We start from the raw sequence: 16,401 nt of genomic DNA on the forward strand, positions 1-16,401 counted from the left end.
TGTATAATTTTTATATAGAAAGTACAGAAATAAATTAAGAGTGGATGGAAATATATCCACTCTGCAGATGCAGATTTATTGGGGGGGAGGGAAGGATGGGAGAAAGTTATACAACAAAAGATGTTAGGAAAAGGGTCCATGGTAGTTTTCCTATATGTATTTTTTTATACTACTGGAAAGATTTCCAACAAAAATATCTGCTGATTCACTGTGTAAAAATAATGCTCTTAGGATGGAATCATGGATTATATTTCTCTTTTATTTTCTGTACTTACAAAAAACATGTTTTTCATGTTACTTTTCTAATTAAACAATATGTCTGAGGTTAGTGGTTAACTCAAGTTGCATAGAACACAAAGCACGAAAGTCTTAAGTGTGATTAATAATTTCTGCAAAGAATAAAAAATAGCCCTAGTTCACAGCATGCATTTTTAACTTTAAAAAGACATCTGGCAAACTCATGCTGCTCATCACAAGAATGACTCAGGTAAAAGCATGCAGCTGACTCAATACAAGATATTAATACTGAAAAAAAAAAAAAACCTCTAAGAAATGTCCCACTGGCTGAGGATGAAAGCATTTATCTCAAGAGTTACTCATCTCTTAAGTAAACTTCAACTTTCATAGTCATCAACTGTTGCATTTCCAAAGAGAAACAACACCTCAGCCACAGAGAAAATACTCTCTGTACTTTCAGAAAAGCTGAAAACTGTAAATGTTATAAAACAGGTAACTTTCTATATATTTTTTGCTATTATACTACATAAATACAAAATAATATAAAGTACCTGTGACATCTTCTGGATCTGATACAACAATATGTGCATTTAATTCCTGTAGCTTGTGATGTAATTCTTCCAATTTTTTATTTGATTTCTTCAAAATATTGTCTACATAAGCCAAATTTTTTTTATCTGTTGTGACTTTCCTCAGATTTTCAGCTCCTTCTTTAATTTTCAGTTCCTTCCTTATTTCTCTCTTGATTCGATCCTTAATATCATCCAATTTCTGTTGCACCATTGTATCTGAGAAGTCCAATTTTTGAACAGCACTCACATTCTCAGAAAATGAAAGACTTCTGGAATCTCCCTACAAATAAAAATAAACAATAAATAAATAAGCAAACAACGAAGTGAAGGTAACAGCTGCTCAGTAAAATATGTAGATTAATTGTTCCTAGCATAGACATTTACATTACAATTAATCTAATAGGCAAAAATGTATTAAATTTTAACCACATAAAATCATAATTCAAATACTCTGCCTATTGCCACATAACATTACATTTATATCAAAAGAAAATGAAACAACACATCTATACAGAGACTTCTCAGGGTTATACATATAGTATATGTGACAGTCTAAGTACTCAAGGTAAATCTCAACTTCCACATCATGAACCTCAAGCAAATTACCTCTTCAAAATTCAGTTTAATAATATTGGCTTCCTTCCGGATACTGTTATAATTCAAACTTGACTCTATTACACAGCTGCAGTAATCAAAACAACTTGGTACTGGCACAGAATAGGCCTGGAGATCAATGGAATAGAACTGAAGATCCAGAAATCAACCCGCAGACCTATGGCCACCTAATCTTCAATAAGGGAGGCAAAAAAATAACATGGAAGAAAGACAGCCTCTTCAACAAATGGTGCTAGGAGAATTGGTTAATAAACACCTATAGAAAACTAAAGTTGGATCCTTATATGTCGCCCTGCACCAGAATTAATTCCAAATGGATCAGAGATCTTGAGGTAAAAGCAGATACCCTAAAAAGTTTACAGGAAGGAATAGAGGATACACTAGGACTCATTGGCACAGGTGGAAACTATCTTAATAAAGGCCCAGAAATGCAACAAATTAAAGTTTGGACAAATGGGACTGCAATTAAACTGCAGAGCTTCTGTATGGCAAAGTACATAGCTAGTAAAATAGCCCACAGAGTGGGAGAAGACCTTCACTAGCCATACAACAGACAAGGGCCTCATATCTAAAATATATCTACAGTTCAAAAAACTCAGTCTCTCAAAAACAAATCCTCAAAACCATCCTATTAAAAAGACTTAAGAGACTTCTCTTTAGAGGAAATAAAAAAGGCCTATAGATATATGAAGAAATGCTCAACATCTCTGGCCATAAAAGAAATGCAAATCAAAACAATTTTGAAATTCCACCACACTCCAGTTAGAATGGCTAGTATCAAGAAATCAAATAACAACAGATGCTGGCTGGGATTTGGCCAGGAGGCATCTGCTACTACTCTGTTGGTGGGAGTATAAACTCATTCAACTCTTCTGGAAAGCAGTATGGCGATTCCTTAAAAGACTAAACATAGAGCTAGCTCCCTATGAACCAATTCCACTCCCAAATGACCAGAAACAGGGCCATACTAAAGCCACTAGCACAACGATGTTCACTGAAGCATTATTTACCACAGCTAAGCTATGGAACCAACCTAGATGCCCCCCAGTAGATGTGGCACTTATGCACAAAGGAATTCTATGCTGCCACTCTTAAGGAAATGAAAAGACTTGGAAGAAATCATATTAAGGGAAGTAAGCCAGCTCCAAAGAAACATAGGCTCCATGGTTTCCTTTATTTGTAATAATTACTACACATCTAGGACTCTCCTAGCAGAAGATCACAATATCTCAAAAGCTATGTACATAAGGTCATACAGCGAAATGAGCTCTAGGATATGGAAACAAGATTTTTCTTCGTGATTGTTGTTCTTAATGTACTATGTGAAATTATTTCTTTCTCCTTATGGTTAATCTCATGTGGTTACTATATCTGATTTTTTTTACCTGGTATATTGCATATACGTTTATTTGTTTATTTGAAATAGGGAAGGGAAGGGAGGAAACAAAATGATTGCGAGGGGGTCGGGGAGTGAAAGGCGGACAAAAACATGAGAAGGAGTATCAAGGTTCAAGAAGTAACTATAACCACTCTATACATTATCCCGACAATTAAAAAAATATATCCCTATGGGCACTTTTTAATTAAGTGAATTAAATGCATTAGAGCTGAACAAAACTGTGTTCAGAATTCCATTCGTATATTTCATAGCTATCATTCCAACAAATTGTTTGGTTAACTTACTATAACAATATTACAAGAGTTGGGTACCAGTGGTTCATGCCTGTAAATGATAGCTACTAAAGAGGCTGAACCCTGAGATAGGATTACAGTTTTGAGGCCAACCCAAGCAGGAAAAACTGTGAGACATATCTCCAATGAACAACAACAACAACAACAACAAAAACCAAAGCCACAAATGGAGCTATGGCTCAAGTAGTAGAATACCTGCCTTGAACAAAAAGCCGAGGGCAGTGACCAGGTCTTAATTTCAAGCCCCAGAATTCACTATCTAATATAGTTACTTACCTTAAAATAAAATAATCAAATCAGTTAATCAACAAAGAGCCAAAGTTATATTTTAGTTGTGTACCTTCCATATTTTATGTATTGCTATAATAATAACATCGATTTAAAAGTTGTTTTTTTTGTTTGTTTGTTTGCCAGTCCTGGGCTTGAGCTCAGGGCCTGAGCACTGTCCTTGGATTTTCTCAAGGCTAAAACCCTACCACTTGAGCCATAGCACCACTTTGGGCTTTTTCTGTGTATGTGGTACTGAGGAATCAAACCCAGGTCTTCGTATATGCTAGGTAAGCACTGTATCATGAGACCAAACTCACAGCCCCAAGTATTTTTAATTGCAAAAGGCAATAAAACCTGTAATAGATATCTTTAGGAAAGACTGGTGTTTATGAGGGACACTGAAAAGAGGAAGACATATTTCATTATATATGTTTTTAATACATCTTTAGAAACACAAAACTAATTGGGAATTGAGCACACCAAATAAATAAATCCTATATACATTTTTCTTGAAACTACTTCTTGTTTTGTCAGTCATGGGACTTGAACTCGAGGTCTGGGTGTTATCCCTTAGCTCTTCAGCTCAAGGCTACCGCCCTATACCTTGAGCCACAGTAACATTTCCTGAAACTATTTCTTATCACTTTATACCATTAAAATGAACTAACTGATTTCTGTTCATCTGTTTTCATATTTTTAATTGTAATTAATAGAAGGGTTACATTATATTCACCAGATAGAAAGTGCGTTACTTCACATACATTGAGACCCTTTCTCATGTCTTGTCTCCATTTCCCTCTCCCCACCACCCCTCATCTTGTTTTCCTCCCTTCCCTATCAGACTTCAAATAACCAAATACACATATATACAATATGTTTTCATCATTTTTACGGCTAATAATAGCCCCAGTTTTGTTTTTTTCTAATACAAACCAAGAGATGTTAAAAAAAATCTCATGTTGGAATGTATAATTTTTCCTACATCAGGAATACCTGGAATATATTATCTATAGCTATTGGTTTAAATTTCTTAATCTTTGTGGGTATAAGGTTAAATTTCAGAGCCTTTCACATGTCAGACAAGCACTCTACATTACATCTTAAGCCCTTTTAATATATAATAAATCTCTAATTCCTGAGTTCCCAAACTCTATGACTCTACTTCTGGCTTGTTATCAAAGTATTAGCCATATAATGATCATCAAAGGATAAAACCTCAACTTCCTGATTTTAGCTTTTTGTAGACTGAGAAAAACTGTTTAGGTAAGTACAAACAAACAAACAAAAAAAAAACTATTTGATGTAGATGGGGTTGTGGAGAAAAAGGAACCCTACTGCACTGCTGGTGGGATTGTAAGCAAGTTCAACCACTCTGGAAAGCACTTCTTAAAGAACTGAAAATAGACCTTCCCTATGATCCCGCCATACCACTCCTGGGCATTTATCCTGAATATCACAACCCAGAATATGATAAGTATACTTGCTCAGCTATGTTCATCTCTGCTATTCCCAATAGTGAATAGCCAGGCGATGGAAACAACCCAAATGCCCTACTGCAAATGAATGGATACAAAAAATGTGGAATACACACACACACACACACACACACACACACACACACACACACACAGTGGAATTCTACATAGCCAATAGACAAGATAAAATAATGGCAGTTGGGGAAGTGGATGAATCTAGAGCAAATCATGTTGAGTGAGACAAGTCAAGACTAAAGGAACAAAAGGCACATGGTATCCTTAATATGTGGCTATTAGATCCAAACAGTACAAGAGCGAGGATTCAATAGTTGCACACCCAATGCTATGGACATGGTACTGGAAATATAAACACAACTACATAGACATAAAAACATATGACTCTATAGACATAATGTTTTATTACATAGATTAATATGTATCCATGATACACAAACCCTCAGCCTAACTTTGATTATGTTCTAAAATCTAGGTGCCAGTGACTGTATAGAGATTCCCTTCTTGAATACTTGTTTGTTAAACACATCATTTGAAATATGATGTAAAAATTAATGTTAATAAATTATTTAATAAAAGATTTAAAAACTATCTGACATTTTATTTTTTATAAGCTCATCAGAAAACAATCACAAATCGCCTTACAAATTTACACACACACACACACACCTCATAGATCCCAATATTGCTTCTTCATTCATAGTATTTTTAAATGTGAAACAATGATATTTTTTCCCTTATTCTTCACAGGCCAATAGAAGTACCTAATAGTTCCGTTAACTAGCCCAACTACTGCTTCTGTTTTAACAACTTCTATCAGTTTGAAATTTTAGTATACACAAACTGAAAATAACATTTTATTCCATACCTTAATAGCCCGTTATTTTCCAGTGGGCTACATGTACCTAACAGGTACTTGACAGTATTTCAAACCCTAAAATCAACTAAACACTCCTATCATTTTCCATTCCATTTTGCAATGTAAATGCAGAATAGTGCATACTGAAACCTGACTCTCTAGGTAGTTCTCACATGCCATCTAACAATAATGGGTGTCACCTCCTTTCCCCACAAAATTTAAAATACATGGTAGCAGTTTGGAAACAACCTTGAGAGACTTGTTTAAGTTGGGATTTATTGTACTCAGTATTAAAGACTGTTAAGTCATATGAAACTAGCTCCTACAGTTGATGAGAATCCTTTGGGACCCTTGTCTATTTCAACTTTTATTTCTTTCTATTTTGCTGCCTAAATTCTAACCATACCAAGCTATATAAATATGCAGACTACCTCTGTGGGCTCAGTCACTGTGTGTGATGTACTTTTGGCCTACACCACCTCTACTGGCTTCAGTATCTGTCCAATTCCTTCTTGGCCCAGTTAACTTTTACTTTGTTTCAAGGTTCACAACTCTTCCTGAGGGGGAGAGGAACAACTTCCTGCCCAATATCCTCCCCAAGGATTTTCTTAACTTAATCCCTGTGCGCTTTGATATTACGGATCTTGCTTCCCACTTTCTGATAGAACTTTTACTCCAGGAAGCTCAAAGGCAAAAGTTACTCAATCATATGAGGTATTCTAGCATGTTTGTTTTCTCTTCCCTTCTACAGATAGAAGTTTCTTAGTAACCATGTTTAAATTCCCATCTTTTACTATGACCTGTCTTAAATTCCTTTTGGAAAGGAACAAGTGACACATATAATAATTATTCTTTTCCTAAATATTTAAATGGCAATAGCAGAAAGTTGAAAAATACAATCTTCTTGGTACAACTGAAATGATATTTCATTCACCAAATTGATTCAACCCTAAAAACATTAGAAAAACAATTAAATGACAAGAACCAATCACTGCATGATAATCAAATATTCTTGACTTGAGCAAATTAGCCTCAGAAAATACCTACAAAATCGGTAAAAATCTTCAGTAATAATCTTTGTCTGGGTGGACTCTGTTAGACTATATACAATAGTTATTTCATATTATCAATTTAACTATTTCATTTACAAGTTTACAACTATTTTCAACTTTATTAAAACATCATGCTTTCTCCCAAAATAGACATCTATTATCTCTTTAACAAGAAGTTCCCAAGGGCTAGGAGTTTAACCTAGTAGTAAAATGCTTGCCTAGCTTGCACAAAGAGCTGGGTTCAATTCCTTGGTACCACATACATAGAAAAAAGCCAGAAACAGTGCTGTGGCTCAAGTGGTAGAGCACTAACCTTGAGAAAGCCCAATGACAGTGCCCAGGCCCTGAGTTCAAGGCCCTGGCAAAAAAAAAAAAAAGTTTCCAGATTGGAACTGGATGTTTGTAATCCCAGATTGCACTCCAGAGGCTGAGGTAGGAGCACACAGATTTCAAAATTAACCTGAGCTACATGCAAATCATAATTAAAATGACCAACATAGTGAGACTCTTGTTTCAAAATATCAAGGACTGGGAAACTAGCTTGGCAGTAAAACACCTGACTAATGTTCCAAGTCCTTGGGGTCATTATCTATAAAAATATTGATAAAAAAGGGGACAGCTGGACTGAACATCCAGTCACTGCTCCCTTTTAAAATTCATTAGTATGCTCAAAAAGTAACATATGAGCTAAAAGAAGAATAATCCACAAACTAATTCTTTTCTTTATCACTTTTAAATTATCTAAACTATGTGGGATTCCCCACTCATTATCTATACATAAAAGTACAACAATTTCCCTAGAATTCTTTTATCACTGAATGTACAAGCTTAGACATTTCAGTGTAGTCAAATTAATCACAATGTTTACATTCTTTCTTAGGCGCAGTACTTTTTAAACTACCAACCTATGTCCAACATTACCAAGTAATTGTTTTAAAATATTTCATTTAAGTTTTTCAAAATCAACTTAGTTTTCTATTTAAGAAATGTTATTACCAGCTATCAAGTGTACAAGGGAGATTTCAGTGTCAAATATATATATATATATATATATACATACATAATACATACATATACAGCATACCCCAAACTCACCACTCTATCTCTTTCCATTATCTTCCCTCCCTTTAAACAGTTTTAATAGGTTTGATTTTCATACATACATATTTTCATAAAGTACTTCATATTTCATATTTCAATATGGTTTGAATTTTATATCACCTGTATGCCTAAAATAGGAATTCAAGCAAACATGTCAAAACATAATGAAACCATTTGTGAAAAACAGGAAAATCACACTAAATTCATCAACAGAAATAAGAAATTAAAACTATGGGCAATAAGAGGCATGAAAGATAAAAGACCCAAGATACATTTAATAGGAGGTACAGAACAGAAAACAGGAAAGATGGACTCCATAAAGAAATAAATGAGTAAATTTTTTCTCCAGAACTGAGTAATATGTCAGTTCAAAAAGCACTTACAAGTTACAAACAAGAAGGTGAACAGAGAAAGTACATTCTTATCTATAAATTTTGATTTACATATAAATGACAACTGTACTAACAAAACTTTTTAATGATGATAAAGGTCTCAGACTACTGTGCTGTAAGATTTTCAGACTAATGTTGTTTTAAGATGTTCAATAAAACATACAAAAATCACGGGCCCGGGAGTTTGGCCTAGTGGTTAAAGTGCTTGCCTAGCATGCATGAAGACCCGGGTTTGATTCCTCGGTACCACATATAGAAAAAAAAAAAGCCGGAAATGGTGCTGAGGCTCAAGTGGTAGAGCTTTAGCCTTGAGAAAGTCCAAGGACAGTGCTCAGGCCCTGAGCTCAAGCCCAGGGCTGGCAAAAAAACAAAAAAACAAAAAAAAACAAAAAAAAAATACAAAAATCACTTCAAATGATTAGATTTCTGGAGATGAGGATGTAAAAAGTATAAAATGTTTGCTTTGCCTTGTATATGTAAACCCTTGGTTTTGAACTACAAAACCAAAACATTAAAATTGTGGCAAAAAGCTATGTGCAGGTTCTGAGTTGGGTGCAGTGGCTCCCGTCTGTAATCCTAGGTACTTAGGAGGCCGAAATCTGAGGATCGAGGTTCAAAGACAGCCCAGGCGGGAAATATGATAGTCAATAAACTACTCTGAAAAGTTGGAAGTGGTGCTGAGACTCAAGTGGTAGAGCACTCACCTTGAGCAAAATGAAGCTCAAGAACAGTGTCTAGGCCCAGAAGAGTTCAAGAGCCAGGATCTGGGTGGGGGTGGGATGGGAGTGCTTTGTGGGGAAAATTACAGATGAACAAATTCAGCATCTACTTTATATTACTAACTTGTTCACTAATTGTGTATTATGTGATTAAAGAAAAATGCTGGGACTAGAAGCTTGGCTTAGTTGGTAGAGTGCTAGCCAATGAGTGAAAATGTCAGGCATGGAGTTGAAGTCTTGGTCTGGAAAGCAGGAAGAGAGGCAGGAAGAGACGAAGGAAGAGAGGAACGTAAGAAGGAAGGAAGGGAGGGAAGGAGGGAGGGAGTCAAGAGAGAGGAAAAGAGAGAAAAGAAAAACTGCTGTGGCAAAAAAACCCTACTAGACCATTTTTGCCTATTGAATTTAATTTTAAATCATAATATTGGTGATCAGCCAGCCGTATAACATAGAAATAGACTACACAAAATGTTAAAAATGCATAAGAACTTAAATATAGTGGTTACCTTTGACCTAAAGTTCTAATTCTAGAAATACTACTTAAGAAAATAATTTTTTTAGAGTGGGCAAAGTGAGGAGGTGTGCAGAATGGGAAGGAAGAGTGAATAAATGCAACTATGGTAACTAGTACTATGTGGAAAATGAATTATGAAACTTGTGGGCAGAGAGAAGAGAGGAAAACTGGGAGGAAAGGCAAAAGAAAATTTAACATTGTCTAAAAGAGAAATGTACTTATCTGACTTGTGAAATGGTACCCCTCTATATGCCCTAATACTAACAATACAATTTATACATTTCCTTAAAGCTGTAAGCAAAGGCATCTATCAAGTGGTAGATCATCAGCCTTAAACAGAAATACCAAGAGTATGAGGCCCTGAATTCAAGCCTCAATACCAATCATAAAACTTTCCATCACAAGAGAAAAAAAAGAGAAATACAAACAATGATCAATTCAATAATTTCTAAATTAATGATAATGTGCAAGACACTGTGCCTAAATACAAATTCTCTTATTAAGCTTAAGAACAGCATGTCTTAAACTAAACTTATCCAAGAGAAAAGGTTCAGGGTGCAAGAACGTGTCATAACAAAACAATTTTTAGGGTCCAGGAGTGTAGCCTAGTGGTAGAGTGCTCACCTAGTATATATGAAGCCCTGGGTACAATTCTTCAGTACCACATATACAGAAATTACCAGAAATGCGCTGGGGCTCAAGTGGCAGAGCACTAGCCTTGAGCAAAAAAGAGTCCAAGGACTGTGCCCAGGCTCTGAGTTCAAGCCCCAGGACCGGCAAAAAAAAAAAAATTAGTGGTCTAGGGAATAAAGCAGTTTACTATTTCTATTAATCCACAATAATTATATCTAGGTAAGTGTATATATATTTATATATATGCAATATATATATATACAAACATACATATATATGTATAGTTTTATTTCAAATTATGTTTAAAATAAGAATGGAAAAGATGAAAGACATTAAAATATTAAAAACTATTTCTCAATATAAAATTTAAAGATTTTCATTTTTCTTCAACTTTTGCTTATTTATCAAATATTTTGAATAAAGAATTTTTGTTTTTAAGATATTATTCAGGTATTTATTAAACACAAAAATCAAATGTGATTTGGAGCAGCAAAACAGTATTCACATAAATGTAAACTATTCTGTTGTTTTGTTTTGAACAGAAAGCTCTGTTAGAATGGAATGGGATATAAAGAGTGAAGTATTTGGAATGAGACTAGCCACATAAATTCTGACATGCCTTCAACCAACTTCATTTCTTCACAAGTAAAATGAAAATATTACAACTACCTTGACTTTCATTTCTTAAGTCATAATCCCTTTGCACAGGGCTATTCTTCACAGCAAGAATACAGATCCAGATATATAGCACTATCCTATGTAACAGCACAGCACGGTGCTGTTTTCTACATAACACACACCCTGTCATTTTTCTTACTAAGAAAACTCAAAGATCCAAAAAAGCAGATGAAATTCTTATTTCACCAGGCCTTCTTACCATGTAACAATTCTTGTCAACAGAACTAAGCTCAAGACTTAGGATCCAATTTTTTGCCTGGAATGCAGAAATCCAAGGCCTGAAAAGACAGCAACCATCTTGTGATAATAAAGTCCAAATAGGACAAAACCTAACACACTGAATGACAGAGGAGGAAAAGAAAAAAGAATCTGAGTCCCTGATGGTTGTATTCAACTACTACATAACTCTTATTACACCTATACTTGGACTTTTGATTAAAGCAAAATTACTCTGGCATTGTAGCCCAGTTTAAAAAAAAAATACTTTAGCTTTTTCTCTGAGTGTAATGCAAACTCAGGGAAAGACTTGGGCAAAGAAAAGTTATGGCCTGATTATCTGTGTTCAAGGGCAGATTTAAGAGTTAGTGGGAAACACATTATAAAGCTATATGACAGATTGTTACAGAACTGCCTTGAGTAAATACTGCCTCCTCCATTCATATCCTTCCACACTAACTGGAGTAGCCCTTTGACTTACTCTTTAACAGTATGTGGTTGAAGTGGCATTCTAGTGATAGTCAGAGGGGTCAAAGTGCTGGCCTCAGGAGAACTCATTGCTTGTTTTGCTCTTAAAAATCCAACTGTTTTTTGATGAAGTCTAGGATTTTCTGCTAGAAAGGCCCTAGAGGATGACTGAGGCCATGTCATGTGGACAGAGGTCATGGAGAAAAGAACAAAACAGAACTCCAGCTGTTCCAGCCATTCCTACTGAGACACCAGACAAGGCTACAGTGGACATTCCAGCTGAACACAGCTGAACACAGGGGCATAAGTAAGCCCAGCTGAGAACAGCAAAAGAAATAGCTAGTAAACTCAGAATCTTGAAATTCTGATCTATTAGAATAATGACACAGAGGTGATGACAGTTATATTGGCTCCCTATAGTTTTTCAACTATAACTATTTGTGGACTTTCAATCAATAACAAAGCATTACATTGTATCAGAAAAGTGACTACCAGTATCATCTAAAAATAATTCTCTTTTCTGTGTCATTAAATCTCACTTTTTTTTCTTTTTTACTTTATAACAGGTTTTGAATTCAGGGTCTCACACTTGTTTAGTTTGCTTGCTCCACTGGCACTCTACAATGTGAACTATACCTGAAGTCCTGCTTTTTGCTGGTTATTTTGGAGATGTAATCTGTATTAAAACTTTGATGCTCAGATGATAATCTCCTGAGTACAATAGGATTACAGGAATGAACTACTGCTGAACAGAAAAAGGATTCTCTTCCTTTTTGCAGTACTGCATTTGAACTTGGACTCATACTTGCTTCGTTGGCAATCTACCATACCATTAAGCCAATGCCTCCAGATCCCCAATTTGAACATTAGGCTGACTATAATCCTCTTGGCTAAATTAAAGAAAAATATACCTGTCACTTTAAAAAACAGAATACTCAAGAGAGCAAGGGACAGGGTGACATTGTACAAAAACAAATGTAATCATTACCTGACTTATGTAATTATAACCTCCCCTTCTGTGAATCACCTTTGTAATAACAATAAAAATAAGCAATACTCACTAAGTACATGTGCCATGCGCTATTGTAAGATACTACACATGACTGAAGATAGGTACTATGTATCAAGTTAAATGCAGGTTCATAATGATGTCTCCAACTCTAATTTATAAATTCTATAAATCCTAAACTGAGAAACATGGCTCTTAAGATAGATCCAATGCACAGATATGCATTGACTTAGTTGTTCAATTCCAAAATAATGGATAATAGGGCCAGGATTATTAACATATATCCCTATGAATAAAGAAATAGTATTACCAATTATCAGTGTAATACAATTAGATGCTTATCTATTATTTTGTAAACATAAACATCTGTGTGTTTTGCTTTTTTTTTTTTTTGCCAAAGACATGACCTTTGTACTAAAAGAGCCAGAGCTAATCTGACCACAACTAAAACTGTGACAACTGCAATAAAGGAAAAGAACAAAATAAAGAATGGAAAACACACCAATAATTTAGGTTGAAATGTTATTAGAAATGCCTTTCCAACACTCTCTGTAGAAGTAATATTTATTTTGAAACCTAAGACAGGAGAAAAAGAGGTGACCCTGATTGAAGACCTAAAATAGAAATTACAATTACTGTACTGTTGGTTTTTGAGGAGATAGGATAGCCTTATCTCTTTGTGTTCCTGCCAATTAAGCCCAACACCCAGGGAACAACACAACAGACAATGATGTGGTTAGAAAAGGTGGAAGAAAAATCGAACAGTTAAGAGAGTTCAGGTCTTAAGATAAGGTAGTGAATTCTCTGAGGTTTCTCTTTACCATAAAGTTCTTCCCCTAAAGCTAAAGAAAAAAAGACAAAAACCAAAACAAACATCAACAAAAAATACACAATTAGAAAATTCTGTTATGATTGGCAATCCTGAAGACCTTACCATTTTGAATACTAATTAACTCTGGCCCAGTCAACCACTTTGGATGTCTGCTACCTTTTTATCCCCACCTGGGTAGCAGTAGTAGCAGTAGGTAGCAGTAGCAGTAGGTATCTGATGTGTGAGTGTTGTGCTTCCTCTAATTGTGGAGACATAGGTTGGGGAGGGGAAGAGCATTGCCTGAGTGCATCTCTCTACCTAGCAACAGTAGAACCCCCATTGGGGCTTCCAATCTCTACCAGGGAAAAAGCATTAGCAGACATTAAATGGGGAATCTAGGTTTTTGACCCCTACACCTAAAGCAGTAGAGACCAAGTGATGAATTTATACTCACTTTGCAAAAAGAAAAAGAAGGGGGGTGGGCGGTAAGAACAGGATAAAGTTTCCCTTCCTTCCCAACATCGTGGCTCATGGTAGCTACAGAAACTCATCTCTGTGTGCAGCTATAGATGACCAAAGGTGGCAATCTAGTCTCCTAGTTTCTTGACATAAACAGACAAAAAGAGGAAATTTCCATGTTTCTTACCCTACCCATTTGACGGTAGCAGGTAGTATGAGAAAACAATCCCTATCTCCAGTAATGCACTGTTAATGAAGACCAAGTGAAGTTTAAATTTCACTCCTATACAGCCTTTGACAAGAGTCAAAGGGAATCTTAGTAGAACTAAAGGTGGCTGGTAAAGGGAGATTATAAGACAAGAGAAAGCTAACAAACACAATTTTCAAGCCTATATAAAAAATGATGGGTAGGCTTGGCTCAGTGGCTCATACAAGATTAAGAGAACAGTATCTTGAGTCCAGCAGGGGCAAGAAAAAATCTAGGTAGATCCTAATTTCAATTAGCAAGCTGTGCAATGGTAGTGAATACCTGTAATCACAGTTATGCAGGAATCATAGGTACAAGGACAGCAATCTGAGACTAGTCTGTGAAAAATGTGAAACTCCACCTGAAAATTAAATTAAACCAAACAAAAGCCAGACATGGTGGTGGCTCACGCCTCTAAGGCTAGCTACTCAGAAGGCTGAGATCTGAGAATCATGGATAAAAGCCAGCCCAGGCCCTAAAAAGTCTGTGAAACTCTTATCTCCAATTAACCACTAGAAAACTGGAAGTGGCAATGTAGCTCAGGGGTCAAGCAGTAGCCTGGAGCTGAAGAGCTCAGCAACACACCCAGGCCCAGAGTTCAAGTGCCACAACCTACAAACAAAACAAAACAACAAAGGAGGGACTTCAGAGGTAGAGTACTTGGTTAGAAGTAGAAGTAGAAGGTCAAATTCAAATTCTGGTACTAGAAGTGTCCAGAACAAAAGTCACACATGAATTAATATGACAAAACAAGGTCTGAAAAATAAAAGTATAAGTGTGAAACCAGATTTTCAGAGTGTGCTGATAATAGACAAGCAAAACAGAATAGATCATCAATGTAAATATCTTTCAAGTAAATTAATGGAACCATAATCCATAAATATAATCCATGAACTATGTGCAAAATGTAAACATACCTGCTAAAAGATTTAAATATGATAAAATAGTTTCCTAACATAATACATTATACCCAGAAAAGAACCAGTAAAACAGTAACAATGAATTCTACAGATGGTCAAGTAGCCTAGGAAAACATCAAAAGAAATAGACAAGGAAGAAATAGAAGAAATAAAATATACATGGTAACATAACAGGCTTAAATCCTGACAATTACTTTTAATACAAATGGTCTAAAAACAAAGAGACTGGTATAACAGGTATTAACAGGTATGCCCCCACCCTATATCTGTAGTTTTGATTATTTCAGTTTCGGTTAGCCCTTTTCAAAGTATTAAACAAAAAATTCAAGAGATACTGGGAAAGTTTTATTTTATTCAAATTTTATTTAAAAATTAGCTTTACTGAAGAAAATTTTGCATACTAAAATATTCTTCTCAAGGGACACGCCTTATAATCAAAACTACAATTTTTTCTGCTGTTCCAGTAAGTTAGTTATAACCCCTTAATAGTCAATCACTTCAAAAGTTTTAAATTGTGTACCATTCTGAGTAGTATCATTATACTATACGTTCTGATCCACCTAACCTGAGATACGAATCATCTCTTTGTTCAGTTTATCTACAGTGTACACATTATCTATCCAGTAGATAGATAGATGCTTAGGAGCTTTTTTGGTTATCAGATCCACTGTCATAGTATTGGCGATGTTTGTGTACAATAACCTTATTTTATTTACTAATAGTGGCAAAGCACAATAGTAGTGATGGTTCCAATTTGCAGACAATAAAGAGAAACCATAAACTATTCTTTAAGTGAAAAAGGTGAAAATTAATCACAGAATTGTATACACAGGAAAACATGCAGTATATAGAGGGTTTGATCTATTAAAATACAAATGATCCAATCTACAATTTTAGGCACCAACAGATGGTCTAAAACATACTCCCTTTGGCTAAGAGGGAATTTCTTCTTGTATGGTTAACCATATGCTATTCATAAGCGGTAAACTAAAAAGAAAAAGGTGAAACAAAATACAGCAGACACTAGCAGAAGTGACCACATTTATAATGAAATACAACATTCAATGTGAACCTTCCTATTTCCAATCTTGGCTTTCACCATTAACTATGTGCGTGAATTTGGGAATATTACTTAAGTTTTTTAAAATTCAGAATTTTAATGTGTTTTAAAATAGTTACCATTACCTAAGCAATTATTAAAATTTTATAAAATTATATAATTTATATAATTTGTCAAAGTTTCTAGTGTTATATAAAATGTATATATAACATGTCAAAGTTTCTAGTGATAATTATTCAGTTATCAAAAAACAATATTACACTACTAAATAAAGCCAAAAAAGATATGCAAAAGATGGTTGAGGGCTGGGAGTTTGGCCTAGTGGTTAAAGTGCTTGCCTAGCATGTATGAAGACCCGGGTTCAATTCCTCGGCACCACATACATAGAAA

General features: G+C 35.1%; 1 protein-coding gene across 2 annotated transcripts in view; it reads right to left on the reverse strand.

The window, feature by feature from the left end:
* Pkn2 (protein kinase N2) overlaps window positions 1-16,401 on the reverse strand; it is a 116,886-nt gene that overhangs the window by 76,059 nt on the left and 24,426 nt on the right. For both annotated transcript variants that reach the window (XM_090334461.1, XM_090334460.1), the window contains exon 2: window positions 789-1,089. In XM_090334461.1, coding sequence (XP_090190587.1) covers window positions 789-1,089 — 301 coding nt within the window. The remainder of the gene's footprint in view (window positions 1-788; window positions 1,090-16,401) is intronic.

This window comes from Megascapheus bottae, chromosome 6 (genome assembly GCF_031878675.1).
Source record: "Megascapheus bottae isolate mThoBot1 chromosome 6, mThoBot2.hap1, whole genome shotgun sequence".
NCBI lineage: Eukaryota > Metazoa > Chordata > Mammalia > Rodentia > Geomyidae > Megascapheus > Megascapheus bottae.